Source organism: Patagioenas fasciata, chromosome 2, assembly GCF_037038585.1.
Source record: "Patagioenas fasciata isolate bPatFas1 chromosome 2, bPatFas1.hap1, whole genome shotgun sequence".
In the NCBI taxonomy this organism is placed as follows: domain Eukaryota; kingdom Metazoa; phylum Chordata; class Aves; order Columbiformes; family Columbidae; genus Patagioenas; species Patagioenas fasciata.
The window spans coordinates 79,967,247-79,994,948 of record NC_092521.1 but is presented as its reverse complement, the minus strand read 5'-3'; the positions used below and the strand labels follow the sequence as shown (position 1 = coordinate 79,994,948).

General features: G+C 37.7%; 1 protein-coding gene across 2 annotated transcripts in view; it reads left to right on the top strand.

Moving 5' to 3' along the window:
* Positions 1 to 27,702, top strand: part of RETREG1 (reticulophagy regulator 1) — a 69,767-nt gene that overhangs the window by 19,991 nt on the left and 22,074 nt on the right. Inside the window, exon 1 of one of the 2 annotated variants that reach the window (XM_065830634.2) lies at positions 24,343 to 24,583. The exons of the other annotated variant lie outside the window; for it this stretch is intronic. Within the exon in view, the coding sequence (XP_065686706.1) occupies positions 24,549 to 24,583 (35 nt within the window). The 5' untranslated portion in view covers positions 24,343 to 24,548. Of the gene's footprint in view, positions 1 to 24,342; positions 24,584 to 27,702 lie in introns of those variants that run through there. 2 annotated transcript variants of the gene reach the window in all.

Below are 27,702 nucleotides of genomic sequence, written 5' to 3'. Positions count from 1 at the left end.
TAGTTTATAAAAATAATATATAGTCAGAAAGTAACAAATTATCTGAACAGACTTGTTTCCTGTCTTACCTTTGTGTTCTGTAATTCTGCTTTTGAAAATTAATATCAATTACTTGCTATCACATGATGATTTTAGCAGTGAGATGGTATGCTTTCTACTATTATTGTGCAGTTAAAGCTTGTGGTAGTTGGAGGATGAATGACTGATTATTACTCTTTTAAAAATTTAATTTTTTCAACATTCATGTGCATTGTGCATCCCTTGTGCAGCACATACATTCAAAGCATCAGAGATCGAGTGCTTCAGTAAAGATACTGTTAATTTGTTGCACTTGCTTTTTTGTCTTCCTTGATCTTTGTTGAGCACCACTGACTAGTTCAAGCAAGAATAGCCTGTGTTCTTTTTCATTGACATAACTCTAGAAGGGGGGTGGTTAGTAATTCAGGAGAGATTCTCCTTCCCCTCTACTCTGCCCTGGTTTGACCACATCTGGAATATTGTGTCCAGTTCTTGGCCCCTCAGTTACAGAAGGACAGGAAACTGCTGGAGAGAGTCCAGCACAGGGCAACAAAGATGATGAAGGGAGTGGAGCATCTCCCTTATGAGGAAAGGCTGAGGGAGCTGGGTCTCTTTAGCTTGGAGAAGAGGAAACTGTGAGGGGTGACCTCATTAATGTTTATAAATATGTAAAATATAAAAGTGTCACAAGGGTGAAGCCAGGCTCTTCTTGGTGGCAACCAATGATAAGACAAGGGGCAATGGGTGCAAACTGGAACACAAGAGGTTCCCCTGAAATATGAGAAGAAACTTCTTCACAGTGAGGGTGACAGAACACTGGAACAGGCTGCCCAGGGGGGTTGTGGAGTCTCCTCTGGAGACATTCAGAACCCACCTGAACACATTCCTGTGTAACCTCATCTAGGCGTTCCTGCTCCAGCAGGGGGATTGGACTAGATGATCTTTCGAGGTCCCTTCCAATCCCTAACATTCTGTGATTCTGTGATAACTCAGGCGGTGAAAGCTGGCTGTCTCCCATATAAAATATGTCTATGTGAGAAGACCTGTGCTTTTAAGAATCACAGAATCATTTCAGTTGGAAGAGACCCTCAGGATCATCGAGTCCAACCATAACCTAACTCTAGCACTAAACTATGTCCCTAAGAACCTCGTCTAAACACCTCCAGGGATGGTGACTCCACCACTTCCCTGGGCAGCCTGTTCCAATGCCTGACAATCCTTTCCATGAACAATTTTTTCCTAATATTCAATCTAAACCTCCCCTGGCACAATTGAGGTCGTTTCCTCTTGTCTTGTCACTTTCTACTTGGGAGAAGAGACCAACACCCTCCATGCTACAACCTCCTTCCAGGTAGTTGTAGATAGCGATAAGGTCTCCCCTCAGCCTCCTTTTCTCCAGGCTAAACAGCCCCAGTTCCCTCAGCTGCTCCTCATCAGACTTGTGCTCCAGGCCCCTCACCAGCTTCATCACCCTCCTCTGCACTCTCTCTAGTACCTCAATGTCCTTCTTATGATGAGGGGCCCCAAACTGAATACAGTGTTCAAGGTGGGGCCTCACCAGTGCTGAGTACAGTGGCACAATCACTTCTCTAGTCCTGCTGGCCACACTGTTCCTGACACAAGCCAGGATGCTGTTGGCCTTTTTGGCCACCTGGGCATACTGCTGGCTCATATTCAGCCAGCTGTCAATCAGCACCCCTAGATCCCTTTCTGCCAGGCAGCTTTCCAGCCACTCTTCCTCAAGCTTTTAGTGCTGCCTGGGGTTGTTGTGACCCAAGTGCAGGAACCAGCACTTGGCCTTGTTGAACCTCATACAACTGGCTTCAGCCCGACAATCCAGCCAGTCCAGATCCCTCTGTGTGGCCTTCCTACCCTCCAGCAGATCAATACTCTACCCACTTTGGTGTCATCTGTAAACTTACTAAGGGTGCACTCAATCCCCTCATCCAGATCATTGATAAAGAGATTAAACAGAACTGGCCCCAATACTGAGCCCTGGGGAACACTACTTGTAACTAGCCTCCAACCTGATTTGGCTCTGTTCACCACAACTCTTTGGGCCTGGCCATTCAGCCAGCTCTTTATCCATCGCAGAGTACACCCATCCAGGCCATGAGCTGCCAGCTTCTCCTGCAGAATACTGTGGGATACGCTGTCAAAGCCTTTACTGAAGTCTAAGTACACAACATCCACTGCCTTTCCCTCATCTACTAGGTGGGTCACCTTGTTGTAGGAGATCAGGTTGGTCAAACAGGACCTGCCTTTCATAAACCCATGTTGACCCATTTCTAATGGAGTCATTTAGTGCTATTTTAAGTTAAAAAATTTTCAACCTGAAGTAACATGAGAACTCATCCTGAACCTTTCTCGGAGAAGCAGGTTCTTGCACCACATTCTGTTTCTGAATCTGCTTCTGTTTCTGAGGAAATTCTCTACTGAAACCTCACCTTTTAAAAAATGGGTAACAACTATTAAAGGAGCACTGGAAAAGGTCACTTGTTAAATTACTTTCTTATACCTTATAGAGCTGCTTTATTTCTTCCTATCCTGGTGAGGTTTCTTTGAAACCTGATGCTTCTCTAATCAGTGCTAGTAGATGTATTAGAATATGCACAGAAATTGTGGCACACCCTCATTGCTTGAGTGGTCAAGCTTAAGGAGTTCAAATTCATATTGATTCAAAATCACCCTTTTATAGCAAGCCTAAAAAAAAAAAAAAAATCAGTTGCAGCCTGAGAAAAGACTAAGCAACAGTCCTTTAAAATGGTTACCAGAGAGTGACTGAAGAGAAAAAGCCAGAGACTGAAGAGTTAATGTTACAAAAACTGGCAACTCTGCATAGCTAGTTTTCAGGCTCCCCTATGCTTGATCATGTTCTTAAACAAATTAAAGCTACTGACTTCGAGGAAGAGACTTGCCTGATCAAAGATGGTGCCAAGCTCACTATTGCACTGATAGCTGCACAGACTGCGGTATGTATGTAGTACTTACTACATTATTATACATTGAACACCTTGGTTATAATTCTTTAGGCCATGAAAAAAAGGCTTAAAAGCGTTCTCCTGGCCCTGTAGTTTGACAGGAAGACTTTCTTCCTAGAGCGGGGCTTTCTTCCCAGGTAGACTTGCATGCTCTCTTCTGGTCCCAAGAGGCGGAAACAATAAGAAAGCACATCACCCTGAGCAGAATGTCTTACCTACTGCTGCCCACATGATCAGACTGATCAAGGCTTAAACTTCTGTAGGAAGAAACAGGAACATTACAAGAAAAAAAGACACTTCTTGGTTGCAGCTTTTAACTGTCAACTATCTTTGCTGGAGCAATTTAGGACTTGATATTGGAAACCATGAGTTACTATTGAAGCTGTCTTGAAGCTCAGTAGTTAGCCAGCTGAGATATTTCTAAGATAATAGCCTTCACTGACAGGAGGTTGAAAATGTGACACACAGGGGTTATCGTCCAAACCCAGGGCATTCCTGTTTATCACCACGCCTCTCCTCCAGTGATTCCTTTCATTTGAATTTACTGTGGCAATACTTGTGGACTCCTAGAGCCGTCAAAGTTGTTGCTTGCTTCCCGGGAAAAGAGTGTTACTACTTGGTAGGGAACTGCATCCATTATTGGGTCAGCAGATGCTAAATCCCGGCTGTGACATATCAGCTTTAGATTCAGGTTCTAACTTTCATCAGCCCAGCTTATAGACATTTGTGCATGTTACAATGGTCAGTGCACTCTGAAGAACAATATTATGTACTAGCACCATTCAGAGCTTGACAGACTTCACGTAATACATGGTTCTTGTTTGTTTGTTTGTTTGTTTTTCCAAGAAGAAGATATCTTTTTAATCTAATTGTAACTTGATAATGCAGCTGTGCAAAATTCTTCCTAGTATGTTACTGACAGGAATGGAAAAAAACTCTTAATGTTATCACTAAAGATAAATTCACAATTCCCACTTTCATCTAATTACCATGCTTCATTTACTATGTCTGAAGCTTTACATACTTCTGATTTACATATGCTTTGCCTGCTGGGTTGACTTAGAACAATGTGCAAGTCATTTGCCTGAAGATTTCTGATTTAGTTTGCCCAGTCTTATTTCGTGATCAATGGAGAAAGAGGTGAAGTACTTTGAGATATATAACATGATTCATCTTGTCCTAGATAAAATGCCTGTAGGCTGGTCAGGTACATTGTACCTTAATGGTGACTTTTTGTTTCCCTTGAAAATATTCAATAAGCGTAGGGTAGTGAGTTGAGTAAACACATTTACCACAACCCTTGTGTCATTATTCCTTATTGATCTGAAGGCCTGTCTGTCTCAAGGATGCCAGTGACTGGTGCTCATGGTTACAGTAAGAAGCTGATTCTTGCTGCAATGTTCTGGAATACTGTTCCACAACAGCAACAACTGCAGGGCTTGACAAACAAGCATGAGGACTAGATTTGCCTCTGTAACTGTGCACATGCAAGCAGTTTCTCTGAGATGAATCTCAGGCACATTATGGTTGTGTATTCAGATCACTCTTGAGACCTTAAGGATATGCTACTTAATCGTATCTCAAAAAAAAAAAAAAAATCTTCTGCCTGCCTTTCAGGTTGTTGTGAAGCGATCTCCTTGCAGATGAGTGGATTAGGAAATAGTCTCTTTCTATGAGGAAATCTAAACAGAATCAAGGTTGTAACGGAAGTGTTTCTGTTTTATGCTTGTTCATCTATTTCCTTGATGTTGTAGCTGGGAGCAAAGCTCATGTAAGTCAAGGCCAGGCATGCAGCCCAGTCAGTACTGAAACATGGGGCTGTCGGCATCAGTTTCTGTTGCGCAGTCCCTGAGTCTTGGTTTGGTCATCCAGATGAGATCCATTCTTCACATGGCTGTACACAACCGCATGGAATCTGGTAGCAGACTGGAAAAAATAAACCTTCCTGTTGACCTACAGGAAGGCAGAGGGCAGAAAATAGTCTAATAGATAAAAATAGGCTTCAGAGTGCAAATATTTCCTCCTTCAGTTGTTTCAGTGTAATTTGAAGGCATCTAGTGTTCTGTTCATTTTAGCGCATGTTTTTATATGAATTTGTGCTGGAATATATATATATATAAGGCTGAATAAAAGCAAGACAACATTCTGCAAATAGTTCTGCTTAAAAATGTCATTCTCCCAATTGTTCTTAATATAAAATAGTGGTTGCAATCCTGCAGAAACTGAGTACATACTTCTAGAACTGTAGTCTTGGCAAATGGGAATTGAGTTTTATTTGCAGTTTAAACTTATATTTTATTTATTCGGTAGCCAATGTATTGTTCAAATATCAAATTGTAATTATCCTTTGTTCCACATAATGCATTGTCCCAACTCAGATAACTAGCAATATGCATGGTGGGTTTTTTTTCCAAATCACAAAGGTATGTTATATATAAATGCTTAAACCTCCTGCAGATTGCAGAAGGATTTGTCTACATTGCAAAAACTTTTTGACATTTGTATTATTTTTTTAATATATATTGCATGACATTATTCCTGCTAGTTATTTCCAAACTGTTAGCTCACTTCTCAACTAGGGTGTTCTTCAATGTTTATTTTTTTATTTGATAAATGGTAAAATTGGCATTCTGGTAAAATTTTGTGTGTTCATTTTCTTGCAGGAACAAAAAATGGTAATACTTCAATAGAAAGGCTGTAACTTTGGCCAAAGAGTCACACTTACAGTCTGAAGACTGTTTAATACATTTTCCTACACACCTGTCCTTGGTTGGTTGGTTTGGTTTTTTTTTTTGGTTTGAAGGAGATGGCACATCCTTTGTAGGTGTTATGTATCTCCCTGGTATAAATAGTTGGTTTGTTTGGCTTGTGGGGTTTTTTTGTTTGGTTGGTTTTGCTTATGTATGCCAGAAGTAACGTGTGCTGCATACAACCAGTTTCTTCTTGCACAGAGAATGGTTTGCAAACTTTTCAAGTCAGGCCCACTTCTCACAGTTCTCTAGCAATTTGGCTGTAACGTGACTCTGCCTTAGCCATCACAAGGCATTTTCTTCCACATCTCCAGGTCAACTTGACCTTTTCTTTTGTAGAGTGCATGGAAGAGATGAGTAGAAAATATTGGAATTGTCCAACCTCCTTACTACTACCAAACAAACGTTGTGTTCCTCTTTCTGTAAGCCTTATTTCCTTCTGTCTCTATTAGTTAAAAATAAAGGGTAAACTTTCTTATGACTGCAAGAAAAGAGCAACTTCTGAGCAAGTAAGGGCAGAAACAGAGGACTAGCAGAAATTTACTGGGGCTGCTTTAACTTTTTTTAACAAGGATGTATTCTATCAACTTAATCTTTGCTGAATCACGAGTTATGTTTTCAGAAACTTTCATCATTCACGTTTGAGCATCTGTATTGCTCCTAGCTTGATGCCCAAACTGAGACCTTATCAGTATCGAGTAAAAGAGAGATGACTTTTGCTGTGTACTGTATATGTCTTGTAAATGCATCCTAGGCGTGTATTTTTCTTTCTTTCTAAGACTATTACAAATGACTCAAGTAGCTTCTATTCTGTTGGGTACATTCTCCTTTTTTACTACACTGTTTGTTCAGTAAATAATTTTCCATTTTGCGTTCATGCATTTGGCTTGTCAAATATAGTATTTTCCTCATGAGTTTGGCTGATAAATTTTTATTCAAGCAATTTTGCATGTTGAGCTCCCCTTTGAACGCTGATTCTGTCTGCTACAGTGTCTGCCACTCCTCCCAGGGTATTGCCACTGACTCATCTGAAGGATTAGTGCGGATACCAAATGAAAATGTTAAGGACCCATCAGTCTCATATAACAAGACACTTCTAATACCTACCCTTTTCAATTAAATGTGAAGTTTTCTTATAGGGATTGCATATAAGCTATGTTTTTGCAGTTTGCTTTTAAATGTCATATAGGAAATTTTCAAAAGCATTGCAATGGTTGATCTGTATGCTTCTATCTTTTCTTTAGGACAGGCTATGTACTTTTTTTTGAAGAAGTATGCCTTCTTTTTTACTTGTTTGGATGCTGAATAATCCTTGTGGACTGCTTTAAACAGCTTCTCAATTGTGTTATTAATTCGGTCGGTATCTTTTTGAGTATACAAGCAAGAGCAGTTATCTGAAGTTGCTTGACTAGCCCTATTTATTCTAGTTTTAACTTTATAATCTATAGTTCCTTTAGAAATTTATTACTCTTCATTTGTTCCACAATCATCTCCCTTCTTCTGATAATGTTTCCTTAATTTTGGCTACTAGCCAATGGGTTAGCAAGATTATTTTAAACTTTTAATTCTATCTAGAGAGCTCTGTAAGATCAACGTGTTACAGTATATTTTGTTTTTTCAGCACTGAGATACTAGGGAATCATTTGGGAGATTGCTTTTGTTTACCTCTAGGGAAATTTTTTTCCTTCTGTTCTTCTGGTAGCAGAAGTGGTTTTATACAAATCTGTAGTTAAAATTTCACCATGCAGAAGAGCACCTTACATAGTCAGATTTGACAGTAGTTTTTTGACTAATCTCTCACAGACAGGACATTTCTGTAATAATTTCTAAGTATGTTGTTTGAAAGGGGTTTTTTTTAGCACTCTGTGTGTATCTTCTCAGGCATTAACAAATATTATTCATTGAATAAGTCAGAAGGAGTAATTTGATGGAACCTCATATGGAGGTTTCTGAAAATCCTTATCCTACCATTTTGCCCTTTTGCCTCCATGTTGGAAAGTAGGTCATCTGGGCACCAGCACAATGAAACGTGTATTTTTGCTATGCTTAAATAAACTAGATTTGAAATGCTTTCATTCAAGTGAAGTCATTGCATCCATGATTAAATGTGTGAAATAACTACCCAACATAAATGCAGTCTTTGCAAACTGTAGCCTGTGCTGCATCCTGTGCAAAAGTGACTCAGTAATTCATTTCCTTTGTTACTCACTGGTAAAAATGAACTGTTACACTCAGTTGAAAAATGCTAACTCAGTAATGGTGGGAGAACTGAAACACAGTATTTATGTTTTTTTTATTTAAACATAAGGCAGTTTTTCTTCAGCAATTTTCAATGTATAGTAAAGCCAGCTCTATTCCGTGTTTAATTGTTTGAAGTATGGAGCTGCAGCCACCATTCAATTGTTCTTGAGAGTTTTGCTTCTGGATCCGCTGTGTCAAAAATGCAGTTCAGTGCCTGTGAGCACAGCCAGGTGGATTTGTTCATTGTGAACAACATTAAGAACTGCTAATTCTGAGCTGACCCAGTTCTGATAGCTCTGTGTTCAGGCTCACTGGCATGTCACGTAATACCCGTATTATATTATCATCACTGGGGAAAAAATGTGACCTCCCCACTGCTGCCTACCATCATCTAGGCTGTCTCACATAATTTTTTTTTTATTGCTATGTTTATTGTAATGATAAAATGTTTCTTTTCATCACAGTATTAACTAAACGCTAAGTACAAGATATGTAGAATTTCAGGTGTGTTGGTTTTTTTTAGTTCAGCTTGTTTCCAGCAGTAAGAAAACAAAACAACTCCTGGAAGCTGATGGGAGTTGAAAGGAAAGTGATAAAGCAAATACAGAAAATTGCATTGAGGAGGTGGGTGGAGAAATGAACCAGAGATGCAGGAAAAGAAAATAACCAAAATGGTGAGTGTTGCTCTGGAGCTCTCCTGTACCACTTGTCCCTTTCTCAGCTTTGTACCACCTCAATAACAAGTGCTTAGGTGTACTTTTCTGTCTTAGACAAGAGCAAGTGTGGCAGGTGCTGCATGTGAATTTGCTGATTTGTACAGTGCAATTGCCTGCCATTTGCCAAGTTCTCTCAGCTTTCAGCAGAGAAGTCTGGAGGTGTCCTTCACTTTTTAATATTTTCATGTTTCTTAATGATATAGCAATATTTGCACCAGTATTTTTCAGCAGCAGAGATAAAGCTTTAAAAGATTAATTACAGGGGAAACAAAACATACTCTCTTCTGTGTTGAATTGTGGGCCTCACTGTTGGACATACAATGAAAGCTACAAGCTTGTCTTAAATTACTCATCTATCCGATATTTGTGGGTTCATTTTGTAAACCTGTGAACATGTCTGTAGTAAAACTGTATCTGAAAAAATGCGGACGAATTGTGCTGGTGCCACTCATCTCAGATCACTTTTTCAGTCTGTCTGCAGGGATCCCTCTTGAAGCAATTAATTAATCTTTGCTTGTTGTGGGACGCAAGACCCTCCACAGGGAGTATCAAATGAACTAAAAGAAAAGGGACAATACCTGAGTACCTCCTGAATCTAAGAAAATGTTGTTCTCTGATGATTTTTGAGCAAGATCAGCTTTCTCAGAAATACTGAATTCTGCTTGCTAACCATAGCATCTGTTATTATTTCCCTATTTGTTTTTCAAAGTTGCTCAGAAATTATCAGCTACTGACAAGCACACTTCATGTATTGCTGTCAATTCTGCATATTTTTAGGGAAGTTTTAAGGCAGTCTATTCCCTAACAGTACTAATGCAATTGCAGTATAAAGACCTTGCTTTGTTTCTTTTTTTGACATGTTTACATTTACAAAGCGTTTATTAAAAATGGCATGCTTTGGAGGCAGGGTGTAGAAGGGTAGACTCTTATTTTGGCTGCTGGCCTAAATAGCATTATAAGAAAACCTGTCCGAGGATGTGATTGACAGGTATTTCCTCAATAAGAAAGTGAAACTTGGAATGAAGCGTATGTGGGGGAAAGTGACAAATACCCCTCATATCCTAGATAAAGATCCTTACGGCTGAAGGATCCAAGAGGTTTGGAAATACTCTAATAGTGTCCACCAAAAAGTAACGTTCCTTCTTAGGCAGGTGCAGTTCAACTCACATGTTGAGCTCAGATTCCTGTTATGAACATTTTTAAAACTTATTCAGTACTCTGGAATTTTCTAATTTGTGATGACAGTCGGCACCAAATGTCTCACAATTTGTAGTTGTGACTATGTAGACATAGCTGCATATCAGTACACTAAAACTAATGCTAGGTTACTGCTTGGAGTGCAGTCTAATTCCTTATTTTCAAGTTGAGGTGCTGTGTTCCAAGGCTTTGCAGACAGTGCAAACTGAAAAAGTCAGTTCCTTCCAAAGAATATCCTTTTTTAAGGGCAACTCTCAGAGTTAGCAAGTCTCTATTCTATTTAAAAGATTTCAAAGAACTTAGGCAGTTGTAGTAAAACAGATCAGCCATTTTTCTAGGCGGATGGACCTTAGTTGCATATCGTTGCACCTTTGAATTGGTTACCAAGCAATAGTTGGGTTGGTGATTTTTTGTTTGTTGTTTTGGTGGTTTTTTTGAGTACCAAGGTACCAACCCTGTTAAAAGATAAAATCTCAAATACAGTCTAAACATCCTTTTCATAACTCATTGTAGGCTTATACCATACAACACATTTGAACTACTGGCTAGTTCAGGAACAGCCTCTCTGATTGCCACAGAGGGGTTCGGCATCTTTGTCTGCATCAGAGATTTGTTCTGTTTTCAAATGTAATGCTCATATTCTTTTGCTTTTTTTGTGTATTTTAAAATGTTATTTATTATATAACTAGAGCGGTTGCATCAAATTATTATTAATGCCTAAACCAGCAGAATATCATTGCAACAAGTACCAACAGATCATGAGTAGTGGAAAAAAAGCATCTGATCACTGTGGAGCTTTGAACAAAATGACAGACCTCAAGGTGCTCATCAGGAGAGAAGTTCACAAAACTGACCTTTTTTTAAAGGGTAGAGAGTAAATTTAAGTGGAGATTAATGTTAAAATGCTCATGTGTCCTGTTCTCTATATTTATTCCATTGCACATGTAACACTTTCACCATGGGTATTTTTATTCTATTCTTACCACTTTCCATTTTAACAGTTGAACAACTGTGAGAGATAACTTGCAATCCTGAAGTCATTTGACTTGTCATCTTAAAGGGTATTTATAAACTATAGCATTCAGGGAGCCCCCAGTGTAACTTTAAATAGACTGCTTTTAAGATTAAGAAAAAAATGGACTGTTCCATTTTTGGAATTGTTTTTTAAAAATAAAAGTCAAATCATATTTAGGAAAAAAAAATCCATAAAAAGCCATAAAAATAGGTAGCAAGCATAACCATATTCTCTAATTTCATATTATCACAAAAAACTGCATGAAAAGCAAATGGTATGGCTTATGCCAAACACCAAAAAAGTTAAAAGATGTTTTTCTCTTGCTAAATACAAATAGCTTTTCCCACTCTTAATATTTGTCTATATAATCTGTTTCCTGTTGGGAAAAATGCTGCTTTTGTTATTTTATTATTTTGGGGATAAAAATAGGCTTTATTCCCCACATAAACGGGTACTGAATAAAATACCTGTTATAGGTATATTTATCAGAGGCATTGGTCTCCCCATTTCAGTGGTCACTTGTTACAGTTGTTGTCAGTCACAGAATTTTCCTTGCCACACAAATCAGCTTGAATCTGATTGTGAGAATATATACGCATAATGTACAGAAATGGTTCTGGGGCCAGTTGTCCCGTAGCATTGATTTCAGCATCATGAGACCAACATTTGGGTCATTCTTCAGACAATACCAAGGTTTCCAGAACCTGAGACACAGGTCATTGAATCGCTGTCTGTTTTCTCTGCACAAGAAGCTTGCTTTTCTGTATTGTTATATGTGGCTCGAAAAAATGAATTATTTAAATAATATTTTTTACTGTCGTATCTCAACAAGAACAATAATTAGTTATTGCTGTGTAAGGAAGAGGACGTCTTTGCTTGGAATCTTTAGAACGGTGATAGTCAAGAGGAAGATCAGAGTAAGTAGAGTTTATATAGTACCCGGATTTTGACCTTTAATTGCGTCTGGTTTGCCAAATACAAGTATTAGATTACAAAACGCAGGATGGAAATTATTTACAGGGGGCATGAGAGTCGTAGTTCCCCTTTTTTTTTTTTTTTTTTTCATGTTGCAGACGCCTGGGTTGTTGTAACACGTGAGGGTGTGTTTCCCAGCGCAACATCTGATTAGTCACTAATTTAGTAAGGAATGTCCTGGCACACAGTTCTGTTGAAGCATGTGAGCCTATCAGCAGCATAACATATTATATTCTTTTGGGTGTTTCGACACAGAGTTGAGTAAAACAGCTCAACTGTTTTGAAACAAACATATACTATTCATTTCATGAGTCTCTCTCCTGTTTTTTCCTTTTAATTTTTCTTACTGGCAGAAGAGATGTTTTGTGAAATATACTTAAGGACTTAATTATTTTGTGAAAGTTCAGTATTTCTTTACCAAGTGCTTGGATTGGTAGTACAATCAGTAGATCACTGACATGGCAGTGGCCATTGAGTTAACTGTAGGTCAGTTCATAGTGTGAGGTAATGCTTAAAGAGAATTGCTTAAGAGAATACCCAGTATGAAAATAATATAAATCTATTTGTAAATACTTTAAAAGTAAAACACTAGCATTATTTAAAAATATATATTGAACATTGCAGACAAGAAGACTGTGACAGAATGCTGAATAGAGATTGATGTAGCCAGCTGAGTTTCTAAAAGGCATTAGCTGAAAGCAAATAAGAAACTCTGGAATATGAGAGAAGATCCGCCCATGAATAAAAAAAAAAAAAACCAACACAGATGGAATATAGGGAACAGTGGTGAGAATAAATCACTAGCCTTCATGTTAATGGAAGGTTGGATAATGAGTCCTGCAGCAGTGTGTGCTGAAACCATTCTGAGAAATGTACTCATACCTGCACTGGAGGATGTTGGTCTCTTCTCCCAAGTACCAAGTGATAGGACAAGAGGAAATGGCCTCAAATTGTGCCAGGGGAGGTTCAGATTGGATATTAGGGAAAAATATTGTCGGGCATTGGAATAGACTGCCTAGGGAAGTGGTGGAGTCACCATCCCTGGAGGTGTTTTAAAGGCTTTTAGATGAGGTTCTTAGGGACACAGTTTAGTGCTTAGAGTTAGGTAAGGCTATGGTTGGACTCAATGATCCTGAGGGTCTCTTCCAACTGAAATGATTCTATGATTCTAACTGATCCTGAAAAGGCAGTGAATAGTGGGATGGCCAGGCCTGCTATCAGTACCAAATTATTCAAAGAAATGAAGACAAGGACCAACCATGAAGAATTTCAGAAGATCCTTACAGGATTCTTTCACAGTAAAATAGCACATGAAATTCAGTGTAGGTAACTGTAAAGTTAGGCAGGAATACCAGTCCTAAATTCACATATAAAATAGTAATGTTAAAAGGTGACCGTAACCACTCATGAATAAGATGTGGTCTCACAAAACCAGCATTGATCAACAGACTAAATCTCCTGTTATGTATCAGTAAAAAAGACATACAGGGAAAAGTAAGCACAGCCACATGCCACTCTTACAGTTTTTTTGTATGATGTCTGCATCTTGAATAGTGTGTGTGGTTCTGATCTGCTACCTCCCAGAAAAAAAAAAAAAAAGATACAGGAGAAAAAAATCCAGAGTAAAGCAACAAACTGGAGTGATTACGTGAAAATAGTTTCATAGTTTCATATAAAGAACAAGTAAATGTGGTAGGACATTTCAAAAGAGAAAAGGAGTAATTAAGGGGAAATAAAATTGAGGTCTCTAAGATACCATGAGGAACATGCCTTCTGTCTCATGCTGTTGGAATGAGGAGGCATCAAAACAGCAAGCAGTAGGCTGAGGAAAAATAAAAATATGTAATTAAGCTTTAGAAATCCTTGACACAGGATTGTTGTGGACGTTAGAACTGTATATGGATTAAAAATATATGTTACAGGACAGTTATTTGAATAAAATTATTTGAAGGCTATTAAATAAAAAAATCACCACCTCGGGCTTTGCAAGTCCCAGAGTTGCAGATTTTTGGAGGCTGTATTGTATTTTATGAGACATATAATTACATATTTTTACGTGTTCCTACTGAGTTACTTTGGTGTCCCCAGGTATTCAGTTTTGGCAACTGTTGAAGACAGGGCACAGGGTTCAGTGAACCTTTGCCCGACCCAGCATAGCTGTTCTTGTTAAAAGCGTTACAAGCATTGACTTTTTATTCAGTTAAGTGACATAGTAAGACTGAAATAAATACATCTATTTATTTCTGCACTTGTATATGTTATCAATGAATTGTATATAAATATTAAAGTGTGAGACATCCCACAAGGTCACATGAGATCACTGTTGCCCAATTTTAGACTGTCTGTTGCTACCACCACATTCCATGGAAGTTGCAAGGTCAATGTGTACCTTCAGAACTTGCTTTTATGCACTTAGGAATGACATCAGAGTAATAAAATCAATCAGAGCAGTAATATCTGGGGTTTACACATCTGATCTTAAAAATATTCAGAACAATATTTTTTAAAGAACTTTTAGCCAAGTGCAAGTATATGTTTTCTTAGAAGACAAACTGAGACAAAAACATGTAAGACTGTTGTCTTGCATACCAATAGCAAAGACTCCAAATGTTTTTGAGCAATTACTGTATGAAGTCCTTGTGTCAGGGCTGTACAGGAACAGAACTGGTTCTGTTGTGAGTTCACCATAAGCAGACAATTCCCCTAGAATGCACAGCTTGGCAAGTTCTGTCCTAATTTGTTAGCTAAATTAGATATTTTGTGTTATTATCAAAGTCTCAAAATGTGGCAATTCAACTGAAAACTCCTTAATCTGATGATAAATGAAATATAAAGAAGTTTCTGAAAGGGACACATAAACAGAATTTTTTGTTAATCCTTCAAATGCTTTACTCAAAGCCCTTCCAGATGTACCTTAGAAAATATTTACTTCATCATTCAGTAATCAAAAACATACTAAAGAGGCCTTTTTTTTTTTGTAAAGTATAACTTTAGCATATGGAAATTAGTCTTCTGGGGCTTTCTTTGTCAGTCACTGAAAAGAAGTGGAGAGAAATGGAGGATACTTGAAAAGTAGTTGAAAGATTATGTGTTTTAAGTGCACTGAGTATTTTCTAAATAATTTTTTTCTTTTTTTTTTCCCTAATAAAAACTCACCTCACTGGACAAAAGTAAAAGTCTGAATAGAGTGTTATTTTTTCACCCTTCTCCTTCCATCCTCTGTAGGAACATCCAGGGAGTTGGACTCAGTTATCCTTATGGGTCCCTTCCAACTTGAGATACTCTATGATTCTATGATTTGTATATGAGCAGAGAAGGTTTTTTCAAAGTGAAGAATGCTTTCTAGTAGGTATCTCAGAGATCAAGATTCTGAAGGAAACAGCAAAAGCTGTGACAAAATATGCATTTTACAGATTTATATCGATAGAATACATGTATAAATAAGTAACTTCTAAATTGGAAGCCTAATTTTTCAATCTTCTGGCACAAAAATGTACTATTGAAGTGCATTTTCTACAGCTTAACGAAAAGATTTATTGAAAAATCTTTACACATCCATAAAAAAAAATGAGAGAAAAGGAAGTTTTAATAGTGACAGGAGCTGCTATTGTGCTGTGCAAAACAAGGTGTTCTATACATGTGTTCCAAATGACCTCATGAAATTTAAATACAGATTATTAGTAAAGGAAAAGGGAAAAGAAAATTTATGTCTTTCATACTTTGAGGCAAAAGTCTAGAGAACTGAAGTTAATTTAGCTTCCCAGTTGCGCTGTCAGCCTCTCAGCAAAATGTCATGTGTATTATCATCTCCTCATGGCAGAGCGAAGGTTATCGGGTGCTCAGCACTTCTGGCTGAGTGTTCTGGCAGCACTTGCCCAGCTGGTTCAGGGGATTCCTCTAAACCACAAATCTTCCAGTGCCCTTGATGACAAACAGGCTAAGCTGCAGCTCTTCATTGATCATCATTCCTTGTCTGAACCTTTCTTGACTTATATTAGCCCAAGAGCCATTCAATGCTGTAGGGCTTTTGGGAGTAGGTGTGGTTGCGGGAGAGAGTTGAGTTATTTTTTGCTGTCTTGGCTACCTCCTTGGCTTTCCTGTGGAGCTGTGTGGAGTTCCATTGGCCTTCGTAGCTTTAAATTTGCAGTTATTTCACAGAGGGCGGATGTTAAAAGAGCAGAATGATTGTGGTTTGATAAGTATTTGTTTCGGAGAAACTCTGGTAAGAAATTGGACACTCCAGGATGAAGTTTGTTTTGTTTTCATCAGTGCATCTCAGAATAAACCATACCTTCCAGCCTGCAATTGTGTATGTCTATGAACTTCTATTGTATGAAGCATGCCTTTGCTTTGCATAATGGATTTTGTGCTGCTTTTTCTCATTATTGCTGATCTTACCCTTGTATGTTGTTGCCTGTGATATTATGCAGGAGTATTTTCTCTAAGTTTTGATGTTAGCATTTAACAAGTTTATATGTCTGTTTTCTCTTCCCAGCTGGTAGAGGTATAATACGAGATTAAATGCTAACATGAACTGTGGTGACACATTCCTGTAGTTTTGCTCCCCTCCTTCCTTTTTTTTTTAACAAGCTGGTTGATCTGCATACACAAGTATGTGCCTTATAAAATGGCATGTGCTCTGGCATTATTTTCCCTGATCTCTTTTAGTTTGTAAACACTTTACTTATATAAATTTACATTTCATTGCTTTCATCATAATGTATGAGATTTGCTAATATTTGCTAATATGCTGTTACATGTGTTGAAGTTGCAAAGTAGTGACAGCATACAAGTTACCCATTGCTACATCAGATAAAAATATGGCCTTGAAACTGAGTCGCATTAGTGACAATCTAATATTTATGTCACAGTTGCACAATCTACTACAATGCGATTGAATAAAAATAATTCTAACAAAAAAGCCCTTTTTAAAAGGAGGAGAATATTATTGAAATGTTACCATCATACATACTAAACACTAGAAACATTCTCTCTTGTCGCACAGTAAACCAACAGCTAGAGAGTAAGTTCATGAGAAAAGTTGACAGTATAATTTGGTAATGTCTCACTTCCATTATATAGGCATTGAAAAGGGCTGTGGCCCTGAAGAAAGCAAGATGAAGTTATGTTTAGTATGAGAACGTTTGGCTAGCGATTCTGAACATTAATTAAGAACTTTGACTCTCTGAGCTGGGACATAAGAATAGAGCTGATGTCAATGAAGATTATTAATAAAGTATGACTATGTGCTGTGCTTCCATTTTCATGTATTTGAAGTCCTGCAGTTATTCATCCCAATGCCTGTAAGGCCTAATTCAGGACTGGTGACCTGGACTTGGATCTAGATGTGACTTGCAATTGCACTGACCATTCTCTGGTGAGATTTTCTTACACTGCACAGAAATGGAAAACTGGCTCATATCCTCCTCTTCAGAGGATGATAGCAGCGTCTAAGTCTTAGCAAACTGGGAGCATACCAGCAAAATCTTTTAGACCTAGAAATTGTCAGTACCTGGCTCTGAGTGTCCTAATCATCGTAGAGATTCTGTGTAACTGAGTGACTTCTAATGTTCTTAACGGAATGACATATAGAGTTGTCTTCTAAATATTCTCCTTTTCTTGGTAGCTTGCTGGCAGCCTGGTTTTCTTGTGTTGTTTTTTGCTGTGTTTAATACTTATTTTAGAAACCACAACAAACTTGTCAGGTTTGTACTTTAACTCTTTGTATCAACACTTTTGAAAAATATTTTCAAATCTTCATGCATTCTTAATGCTTTTTTTTTTAATCTTTTTACCAACTTGTTCAATGCAAGGTGATTTTACTGCATAGGGATTTTGATTTTTGGTCTGCCTTGCATATAGTTCATCTCTTTTCAATGGGGGAAGAAACCAATGCTTTGAAGAAACAGATTCAGATTGCTACAAACCAAAGGAAGCAAGTAGAGGGCAGGTTTCCAAATCTTAAGTAGCGTGTGTGCTTAGGAAGAAAAAAAAATGCATTTTAATGTGACTTTACTGAATTACAGATCATGATTACAGATGAATGGCTACATATGTACCTTTGTAGATCTTAGGGTAAATAGGAAATGCATTATAGTAAATAACATAATATATAGTAATTTCATGAAACAGTATGTAAAAAGTCCCTTGAAAAATTTGGAAGAATATTCGGTTATAACAGAAATTGCTCAGATCATTACTAGGTGATGAATTATATATTTTTTTCCCCTCCAAAATCTCTTTCTTTTATAGCTGTTTAACAAGATCCCATGGCCAAAAAGCCCCAGAGCAGTTGAGATTTTTGCTTTAAGCGGTAAGATCTCCTGCTGCTGTCTCCAGCTCTCCTCTGTCACACAAATCCAGAATGATCCATCATATTTGTACCAGAGGAAGATTTGCTGTCTTCATGTGACTAAAATGTACTCATTTGCTTTCCAAGCTGCAGTTGAAATGTCTCTTACTTCTTTTAACTCTTCTTTCTGCTCCTGCTTGAAAACTTCAAAATACTCCCATGCACTGTGGCACATTATTACATGTGCTTTATGAGAAAACACGTAATACCTCACAGTGACAATTCATACCTGATATAGATCAGGTTTTGGTGTCTGTTGATAGTCCTGTTGCTTTCATACTCAATATTTTATGATTCTTTAAAAATACAAATTCATGTGTTTTGTTCTGCTGAATACATATTTCTTGCATGTAATATCTAGTTCAGCTTTTTGAATGTTGCATAACTTTTTTTAATGTCAGACCTGAACACTGGATTTGGGTTTTGTTTTGTTTTTTGGGGCGGAGGGTGTTTGTGTTTGGTTTTGCTTTTTCCCCTGAATTTGCAGCTTGTGGTTTAAGCATTTTTTAACAATTAGTTGTTTCATCCAGGTACAGAGAACAGTCCTGCATAATATGCAGAATTCCACGAAGTAAGAAAAATTTTCCATAGTACTTATTTTGTTTGCTTTTTTGCTTTTGCTGGTCTTCAGCTGTTGAAAGTTGTTTTGTTTTGTAATAATTTATTTTTTTGCCATTCATAGTCCTAGGTACAGATAAATACAGAACTAAGTTTTATGTGTAATAGGTGTCTTAAGCTTTTTTCAGCACACTGCTTACCAGGTTGAGGTTATACCTGCTATAATACTCCAGCAAAGAACTGAGCATGTTCAGCAGGTGTATCTTGATGATTTTTCGTTTACACTTGTATAAAAGGCTTCCTCTATTCTAAAACAAGCCTCCTGTGTATATGTTATAGTGTATGGAGAGATATCAAGTTAATATAATAACGATTTCCAATTTCAAGTCAGAAAGAATTGGGACAGGTGTCACTCAACAAATTTGGATGTTGAAAATATGGGAAAATTGGGTGTGCATTTTGAAATTGATGAAATACATTAAAAGGTATACTTCCATGTGTGTGTGCTTATAAATACATAAACATACAGATGCCTTCACACACACACTAATGTGACCTGTATATTCACTTTTCTATATTGAAAAAGAGGAGGAGGGGATATTCCATTTCAGGGGACTACATGCATGTTACTAATACGATTTTTTTCAGTAGCAGAAACATGCATTTCAAATTAGTTTTAATCCTAAACTTGCCAGTGACAATGATGATGGTTTTTAAACACATGATTTTGCTGAAAACGATATCAGCATAAACCAGCTACAAAAAATAAAATGCTAGCCTTTCCATTCCTTCTGGAAGCATGAACTAAACTAGACTTCCTATTTGGAGTGCGAAGGTTTTTTTTTTTTGCTATGAGTCAGTTGAGGTTTTTTGGGATGTCTTTAAGTGTACACTATGGTGTTTATTATTTTTTCCATTTGCTTTATTAGAAATGAGTCTCATTTGTAGCTGAATAATTAAAAAAGAGTCATATGTTGAAAGCAGCATCTTACTCTCCCTTTAGATGAGGAGAGATGTAGAAGGCGACAGTGTCTGGAGCTGGTTGACCAGCTAATGCACACCACAGGCTAATTAAAATCTTTGTAAGCTTGCAGACTGGATGGGGGACACCATCTACCACACAATGCCAGACCATACCCCTCACACTCCACATGGACAGCATGCTGCCTTTCACCCGCCAGCTAAAGCCCTTGAGCATGTTTGCTATCAGAGTATGGAAAACAGTGCAGCCAACACGATTTCTGATAATCTCAGTAGCTACTCAGCAAGGCTACTTCCTTGTCTCTGGCAAGAATGTGGCTTTCATTTTTCTTCCCTTGATGATGACTTCCTCTGAGGTCTTAGGTACCTGCCTGTATAATGAAAATTTCACGCAGATGTCTATACTGTTTAGGGGGAAGGCCGTTGAGAATTGATAATTATGATATATGCTCAGTCCATATCTCTACTCAGCAAGAGCAAAACTGGTAAGATTCTCCAATCAAGCAATGTCAGGCATCTGATCTGTGTGCTAGCACATCTTTTGGGGTATCTGAATACCTGACAGTAAAGAGAGCCATTACTAACCAGCTATCAAGGAAGTTTTTGGAAAGGTCTAGAAAAGGTCTCTTTAGTTGAAGAACAGCGTAGTGGAGATGAACATAAGTAACAAGGATTGATTCTTAAAGTTATCTAAATAAAATAAAGACCATGTACTCTGGAAAGCTATGTTTAAAACCATGGTAATGAGGGCCAACACAGCATGTGAGGCAATTCACAAAAAGGGTCAAAATGTTTAAATCAATGGTAAGCCCTCACCAGAAATAATCGTGTACGTTTCTAGTCTCGCCCACCTTCAAAAAGAACAGCAAGGATGTTTCAGGGCATGCAACAGCTTATGTGCATGAAACAAGTGAGCAAAATAGGACTTTTAAAGCTGAATGAGCTGGCAAAGAGCAGAACATGATCAATAGTAACTTCTTCCTTTTGAGTACAAAGTCAAGTGGTTTTATATTCCTTCCAGAAGTAATGGGGCCAGGGGTTGTTCCTTGTGTTGAGGAACCAATGGAGCCAAGGAGAAGTAAAATTTCAGAAAGTGCTGGATGCAAGAAGTAAGAGAGATACAGCAAGGCTGAGAGATGGCAGGTCAAGTAAAGAGTTTGCTGAGAAAAGCAGAATTAGTCATATGAGGCGAGACCTTGGAGATGGCAAGAAGGGACCATACAAGGACCATAGAGGACTGATAAAAGCCCATTGCCATTCAGAAAGACGTAACGTAAGCTGCAACTAAGCAAGGAAGAAAGAACTTCCTGGAAGAAATACATGGGTAGGGTATATGAACTTTTCCTTCTGCAGTTCTGTCATTTCTAGTTGCTTTGAGTTTTCCATGTTGAAAAAGTTTAAAACTGATTTTTAGCAATTCTAATACCAGGTGAGCTTTTTTTCTAGGCAGCTCCACCTTTCAATTCTGCAGGCCCATCAAAAAGAATATTATAATGGACTGTAAAAATGATAGGTTGCTGTGAAAAGCTGAAGAGAGAGAACTCTTATCTGCCTGTTCCATTATAAGGCTTCTTAGAAACCAGTTAAGTGGCTGGACCAGAGCAAACAAAATTGGGTGGTTGGTTGTTTAGTTTTTTTTTTTTAAGCTGCAGAACTCCTTGCAACAAGATGTTACAGATGCTATTGCAGGATGGAAGTCCACTCAGAGCTAAAAATATAGACATCACTGCTGGTTTGGGAAACCCTTGAGCCACAAGTTGGAGTGTAGAAGCCTATTTGGAGAAGTCAGCAGTACGTTTTTCCCTAGGCTGTGCTTTTGGACACAGTAAGAGATGCCAGAAGCCCTTTGGCCTGGTTCAGTACAGTACTTCTGCTCACCTGCTGCTGTTCCACCCAAGCGTAGTCGAAAAGGTCATTACGTCTCGTGCAGCTATGAAAAAGTCTGCAGCCAGACCTGCAGGAAACCTCCCGGTTGACCAGCACAAACTCTAATTCTCTCATGTGCAGAGAATTCAGAATGCTCAAAAAATTGCAATTATTTTTCTAGATAACTGCCTTTGTGATACTAAGCAAAATGCTTTAGTGTGATTGCAGTTGTGCTAATTGTGCGCTCATGCTGTTCTGAAATCTGTTTTGCAAAACTGATGAGCAGTGGATACCAGCAAGAAACTAGTCTTTGAGTACTGAAGTGTTTTATAAATGCTGTACTTCCAAGTTAACAGGTCCTTGACATTTCAGATAAGTACTCATTTAGTAGACACTTTTGAACCTAATCTTTCCAGGAATTGCTTATCAGTGAGTAAATAAGGTGGTATTATCCTCCTTACCCAACCGAGGGCTGGGGAAGAGTTCTGAGTAATTGTAAAACTAAACAATGAACCAGTTTCTGCTGTAGAGGTGAGAACTGTGTACAGAGACAAAGAAATGAACAGTTCAAAGTCGTACTTGAAGAGTTTGGAGTACACAGAGTTCCAAGACTGAAATATAGGGATGGTCATGGTCCTGAAAGCTTTTCAGCTGCCGAGTGTGATCATCAAATGCATTACAAAGGAGTTTTTTTTTTTCTAAAAAGGCATTTTATGTAATAAATGCACATAGCTTCATAAGACTATATTGCATTGCATGTGTACAAACAAAAGCAACTGAGGTTGCACAAGGGTTTTGTTTGGTGTGTTTTCATTTTTGATGCTACATTTAATGCTTTGGTGTGTTTGCAGTTTTCCATTATTTCTTTTGATTCTTTTCCTAATCAGAAGACTTCAGAATTTTAATCTGAAAATGAAGCTGTCAAACAAAACCATTTTATTCATTAAGAGTTCTGAATTTAACAGCGCTGTTGTTTTAAGGTCAGCTTGATGGAAATTCAGCTCAAATTATTTCAGCTATAACTACCAGAAGTAGAGAAAGAAAAGAAGAAAGAAGAGAGGATGCTATTGGAATATGCAGGTGTAGGTGACCATGGAACGTCCCTCTTGAGTAGGGCAGGACATGTATTAATATATATTTGTATATTGTCTTGCATAACTTAGACATAGGACTTTATTCCTGTTTTTCTTCTCCCTCCTTCCTTTTAAAATTCCAGTATGGTTAAACTGCTTCACATCTTGTGAAAGATTGAGGAATTGAATGAATACAAAAGATTAGATGAGTTTGAGAAAAGGAAAAAGGAACTAATTGGAATGTTGGGACAAGAGTTAAGGAACTTGTCATTCACAGGTAGCCAACGTTCCTGTTTTGTTTTGTTTTCTCACCATTTCCTGGGATCGTTTTGTTAATTCAGGTACTCACACAGTAAATATAAATCATGCAATTTTTATCTAGATATTACTAGTAATTTTGAAGCACTTTATATTAAAATAGGAAGGTGGAATCCTTCGTAGTTTTAAAAGTTAAGCAGCTTTCCAGTGAATGATGCATTACCCACAATGCACCAAATACATCTTACCAAATGAAAGGTATGGGATGCTTGGTTTCTCATCTGGCACACATTTTGTCCTTTTGTTCCAGATTTACTTTTGTTTTGTTTGGGTTTTTTTGTTGTTGTTTGTTTGTTAAAGATGTGACATCCCCAGGACAATTCCTACTATCTCATTCAGGAGAGGCAGGTCTAAATCTTGCTGGTTTCTCTTCTAGAAAAAAAAAGATTACTATGTGAAGATCTCTGGATGTAATATTAGCTTGAAAAGACATTAGGAACAGTAGGTCAAGCCGTTTAATTGAGGAAGGAAACCACATGAAGAAGCGGTGCTGAGCAACCTACATGTGTCATCCTGGGAGTCTTGGACTGTGCGACAGAGTTTCATCAGCACAGATAAGGTTGCTGGGGTGTTGAAAATTAATAGAGATGTAGCTGCTGTGGCTGGAGTGACAGAATCCTTGTCATGCACACAGCAAAAAAGCAGTATGAGGAAAGTGAATTTGTCAATTCACTTCAGGTTGTTCACAGAGGCATTAGAAGTGTTTTGGCAGAAAACCTCCTCCTGTTGGCATACTTTCATTTTGAGGACTCTTTCAGTAGAATCTGCTGATACCTCAATGACAGCTGAGACTGCTGGTGGCAGACAAGCTTGGAATTGGAACTTAAAGTGCATTAATCTTTATTGAAAACTTGTTTTCCTATTCCTTATTTGAAAAGAACTGCTAAGTTTTTCTTTTATGTCTGAACTTAGTCAATGTAGAAGACTTTTTGCTTTTCTGACAGCTCATGACTGACACTTTGTGGGGAGGTAAAAAAAGGATATTTTTACAGTTGCAGTAAGCTCTTTGCTCTTTTATTTTTAAGTGTGTTACTTCACAGTTTGTGTCATTTGGCTTCCTATCATTTTGGCTGCTGCTCACTTAGACCTGAGGAAAATGAGAGACGTTGAGAAAGATTGCCAGTGGAAGCAGAAAAATAAAATGTACTAACTGCTGGTGATTCTCCCTCACATGACCAAAAGGAAACAAAAAAAAACCAAGGCTGAACTGTTTTGCTTTTGGCTGTGCTTGCTACCAAACACCCTGTCATAGTGTGTGAGGTGAGTCACGACCTGTTTATTTATAGCCTCGGCCAATCAAAGCCAAACGCTCTGAACTTCATTCAAGACCAGCGGGCACTTAGGATGTCCTGTAAACATTTGCTCTCCGAGCAAGGAGCGCTCTTCTCTGCGGCAAACAGGACAGTGACCCAGGTGGTCGCTTCCAAAACACAAAACAGATAGAAGATCGTTGCCTGGATTATCCAGATTGGTAGAGAGAGAAAGAAAATTCCCTTTTCCATCTGAAATGCCAGACAGTGAAGATCTGGGACAAGATGAAAGGTACTGTATGTTGATTCTGATGGGCTTCTGCAGCGCGGGACAGACCGAGGCTTTGTGTGGCTAATCTGTGTGTGCTCCTAAGTTCTCAGCCTGAAATCACTTTGCTCTGTGTTATAACAGATCATCTGATTCCTGAGGGGTTTGCCTGTAATATTAACCTAAGGCTTCTTGGGAGAGAAGTATTAGATCTTAATGTCTGCATAGAGGTTAAATAGTGCATCTCTGAGGTGTTTCTTAAGGTAAAGCTGATGGGGAAAAAATCCTGGGTGTTTTCTACCTGGTCACTTTTCCCAGCCGTGGGACAACTTAAAAGCCTGAAAATGTCAGAGAGACAAATAGTTTAGTTGGAGCCACGTTACTGACAGAACCATAACTCATTACTGTGAGATAGGGCACTGTGTCCCTTTGAGGTATGCCTGTCTTTCTGAAGTTCAACTTTTATCTTAAGTAGCTTACAAAACCCATGGTCAGCACACTAAGCAAGCAGTTGCATCTAAATAACAATTGAAAAATACTGTTTTCTCAAATATGATCCAGCACATTCTTCTGAAATAAATGCACTAATTTAAATTTAGCTAACTAGATGTATTTTTTTCTTAGAAGTAGATGTTATTGATATTTGGTTATGACAGAGTTTATAATTTACATTTCCTCAAGTCCACATGGTCTTTCCATTATGATGATTTTTACTGTCTTGATGCTAATCAAAATGTTGGCTCTAAAATGCTGATTATAAAATATTTGATATGGAAAAAAAATAATGTGTGTGGAAATGGAGTTTCTTCTTTTTGAAGTTAGTTAACAAGATGCCAGAGTATAGAGGCAAATTTAAGAAATTACAAGAATCAGAAGTGAGCATTTCATTATGAGTTGGGATTTGTTTTTTTTTCTGCTTAGATTTAAATTTGATCATTTATGTGGATGTTTTTCGAATATGCACGTCAATGTGGTGGTGTAAGCTAGATGAAATACAGAAGACATTTCAGGTTGTCTATTGTAGATCAGAACATTCAGGTATGGTCACCTTGTTGGGGTGAGTGGGTCCCCAGGTGGCATAATTGGGTCTCTGCAAGGGTGGGGTCACCTACGCATTTCCTTTTGCAGGGATCTAAGTTGCGCCCTATGTGTGACACAGATTATTAGTAGTAGGAGGTAGCTTTTTCTTTTTTTTTTTAAGAAATGCTGACTCATTACTGTTAGCCATCAAAATGTTAACTTCTATCCATTAAAAAATGTATAGCTGGATCTCCAGTTTGTTAAACTGCATATTTTTCAGTACAGGAAAACAGCAATATGCATGACACTCAAAAAAGGTCTCAGATCATAATGACGTTATCTTTCTTTTGAATCAATTTTATAAAGGTTATATCCTTCCTTGAAAATGTGTGTGTTTGGGTTTTTTTTTTAAATCAAGATGGGAGAAAATCCTACCAGCTAAGAAGAAAAATAATAATAATAATTACAAAAAAAAAAAAAAAAAGTAGAAATTCAGATGGGAATAAAAAAACAGCAGTGTCAAAGAATGCAAGAAATACAAGCTCTGTGATATCTAAGTTCCTTTGTTCACAGTTCTTTCTCTATAAAGGCTTGTAGCGAGCTTTGGCAGTTAAACAGAAGTAATAACTAGGCCTAAAATTCCAAGCCCTCTCTTTTTTATGACTCAAAGTCATTTATTTGGTTTTTAAACAAAAAGGATCAACGTTTCTAAAACAGTAGCCTGAAAGGCATAATAATAAATGAAAAAGCATCAGAATATTTTCATCCTAGTTAAACAGGAAGGAGTAGAAGGGGAAGCTATGTGAGCTATACTGGAGTACTATGGGAACTGTACTGGAGCAATGCATTTTAGAATTGCAAAAGAAGAGATAGTAATGTACATGCACAGATAATGGGGCAATTTTGAGCGTACACTGAGTCAAAGCTGTTCATATATATAATAAAAAAGGAGGGCAGTGGTATTTTTGTAGAAGCTGTAGAATGAGATTTATTCACTGACTGATCTAAGCACACTGTGCTCCTTGTAGCTCCTTCTCAGATGCAAACAAATACTTCTTAGATCCTCTCCCCTCTTGAATTCATGTCCTACTTCAGAAAATATGTAATATTGCATCACAAGTGTATTTCATGGAGTTATAACATCATAGTTAAAGTTGTGGCATTGGTCAATAGTCTGTAACTCATTCTGTGAATTTAAATATATGATAAGTAAATGAACATGTGCACAAATACTTCTTAGTAAGGTTGGTAAAAAAGCTAAGAGTTGTGAAGATTAGGTACCCGCTCATATCTTGTGTTTTGTTTTGTCATATGATCCTGAGCAGTAGCAGATCAAGAACAGTGAGGAAAGATGTGGTCAAAGGTCAATGATTGAAAACAGTTTAGCACAAGGAAAATATTTTCCCTTAATAATTCTTTATCATCAGGTCCCCTATAGTTTTGGTGTAAGATGGTATCATTTATTAAAAATAATTAAAAAATTAGCAACTCATGAGGAACCTAGTGATAGTCAAGAATGTATAAAAGATACTGTGAATAATCGGTCCCGAAGTGGTAGAAGCATCTGGCTGTACGTGCACCAAAGAGATACCGACGTGTAACTTCCTCTGTCAGAACAATGTTGTTCTAGTTGTTGTCACCTGCCTATTATTGAAAAGGATGGTGCACTAAACTGTTAGGCAGGAACCTTTTATGACTTGAATAAAAATCGTAGAGGAAGCTACATTATTTTGAACTAGTTGTTTTTGAAATACAGTCTTGCGCTGCATGAGCTTCATCAGTATGTGCTTGTACTTAGAAAAATGAAGATCCAGTTTAGAGTCAAATCTGTGTGTTATTTAATTACTCAAAGCATGTTGATTTGTAATTATATAAAAATATTTGTTTCTTCAGCTAGTATTAGTTAATAAAGTGGAACATATTTGATTTCCTTTTATGATTGAATTCTATGCACAAATGTAGGCGATGAGTGGTTAGCTCCTGCCAGGAACTCTCAGTAATGCATCAAAGTAAGTGATCCCCTGCTCATACTAAATACATTAAAACCTATTGAAAAGAGTCAGGATGGAGTTTTGCACAGACAGATTTAAAGCCACCTTACACTGTTACACAAAAAGTCATTT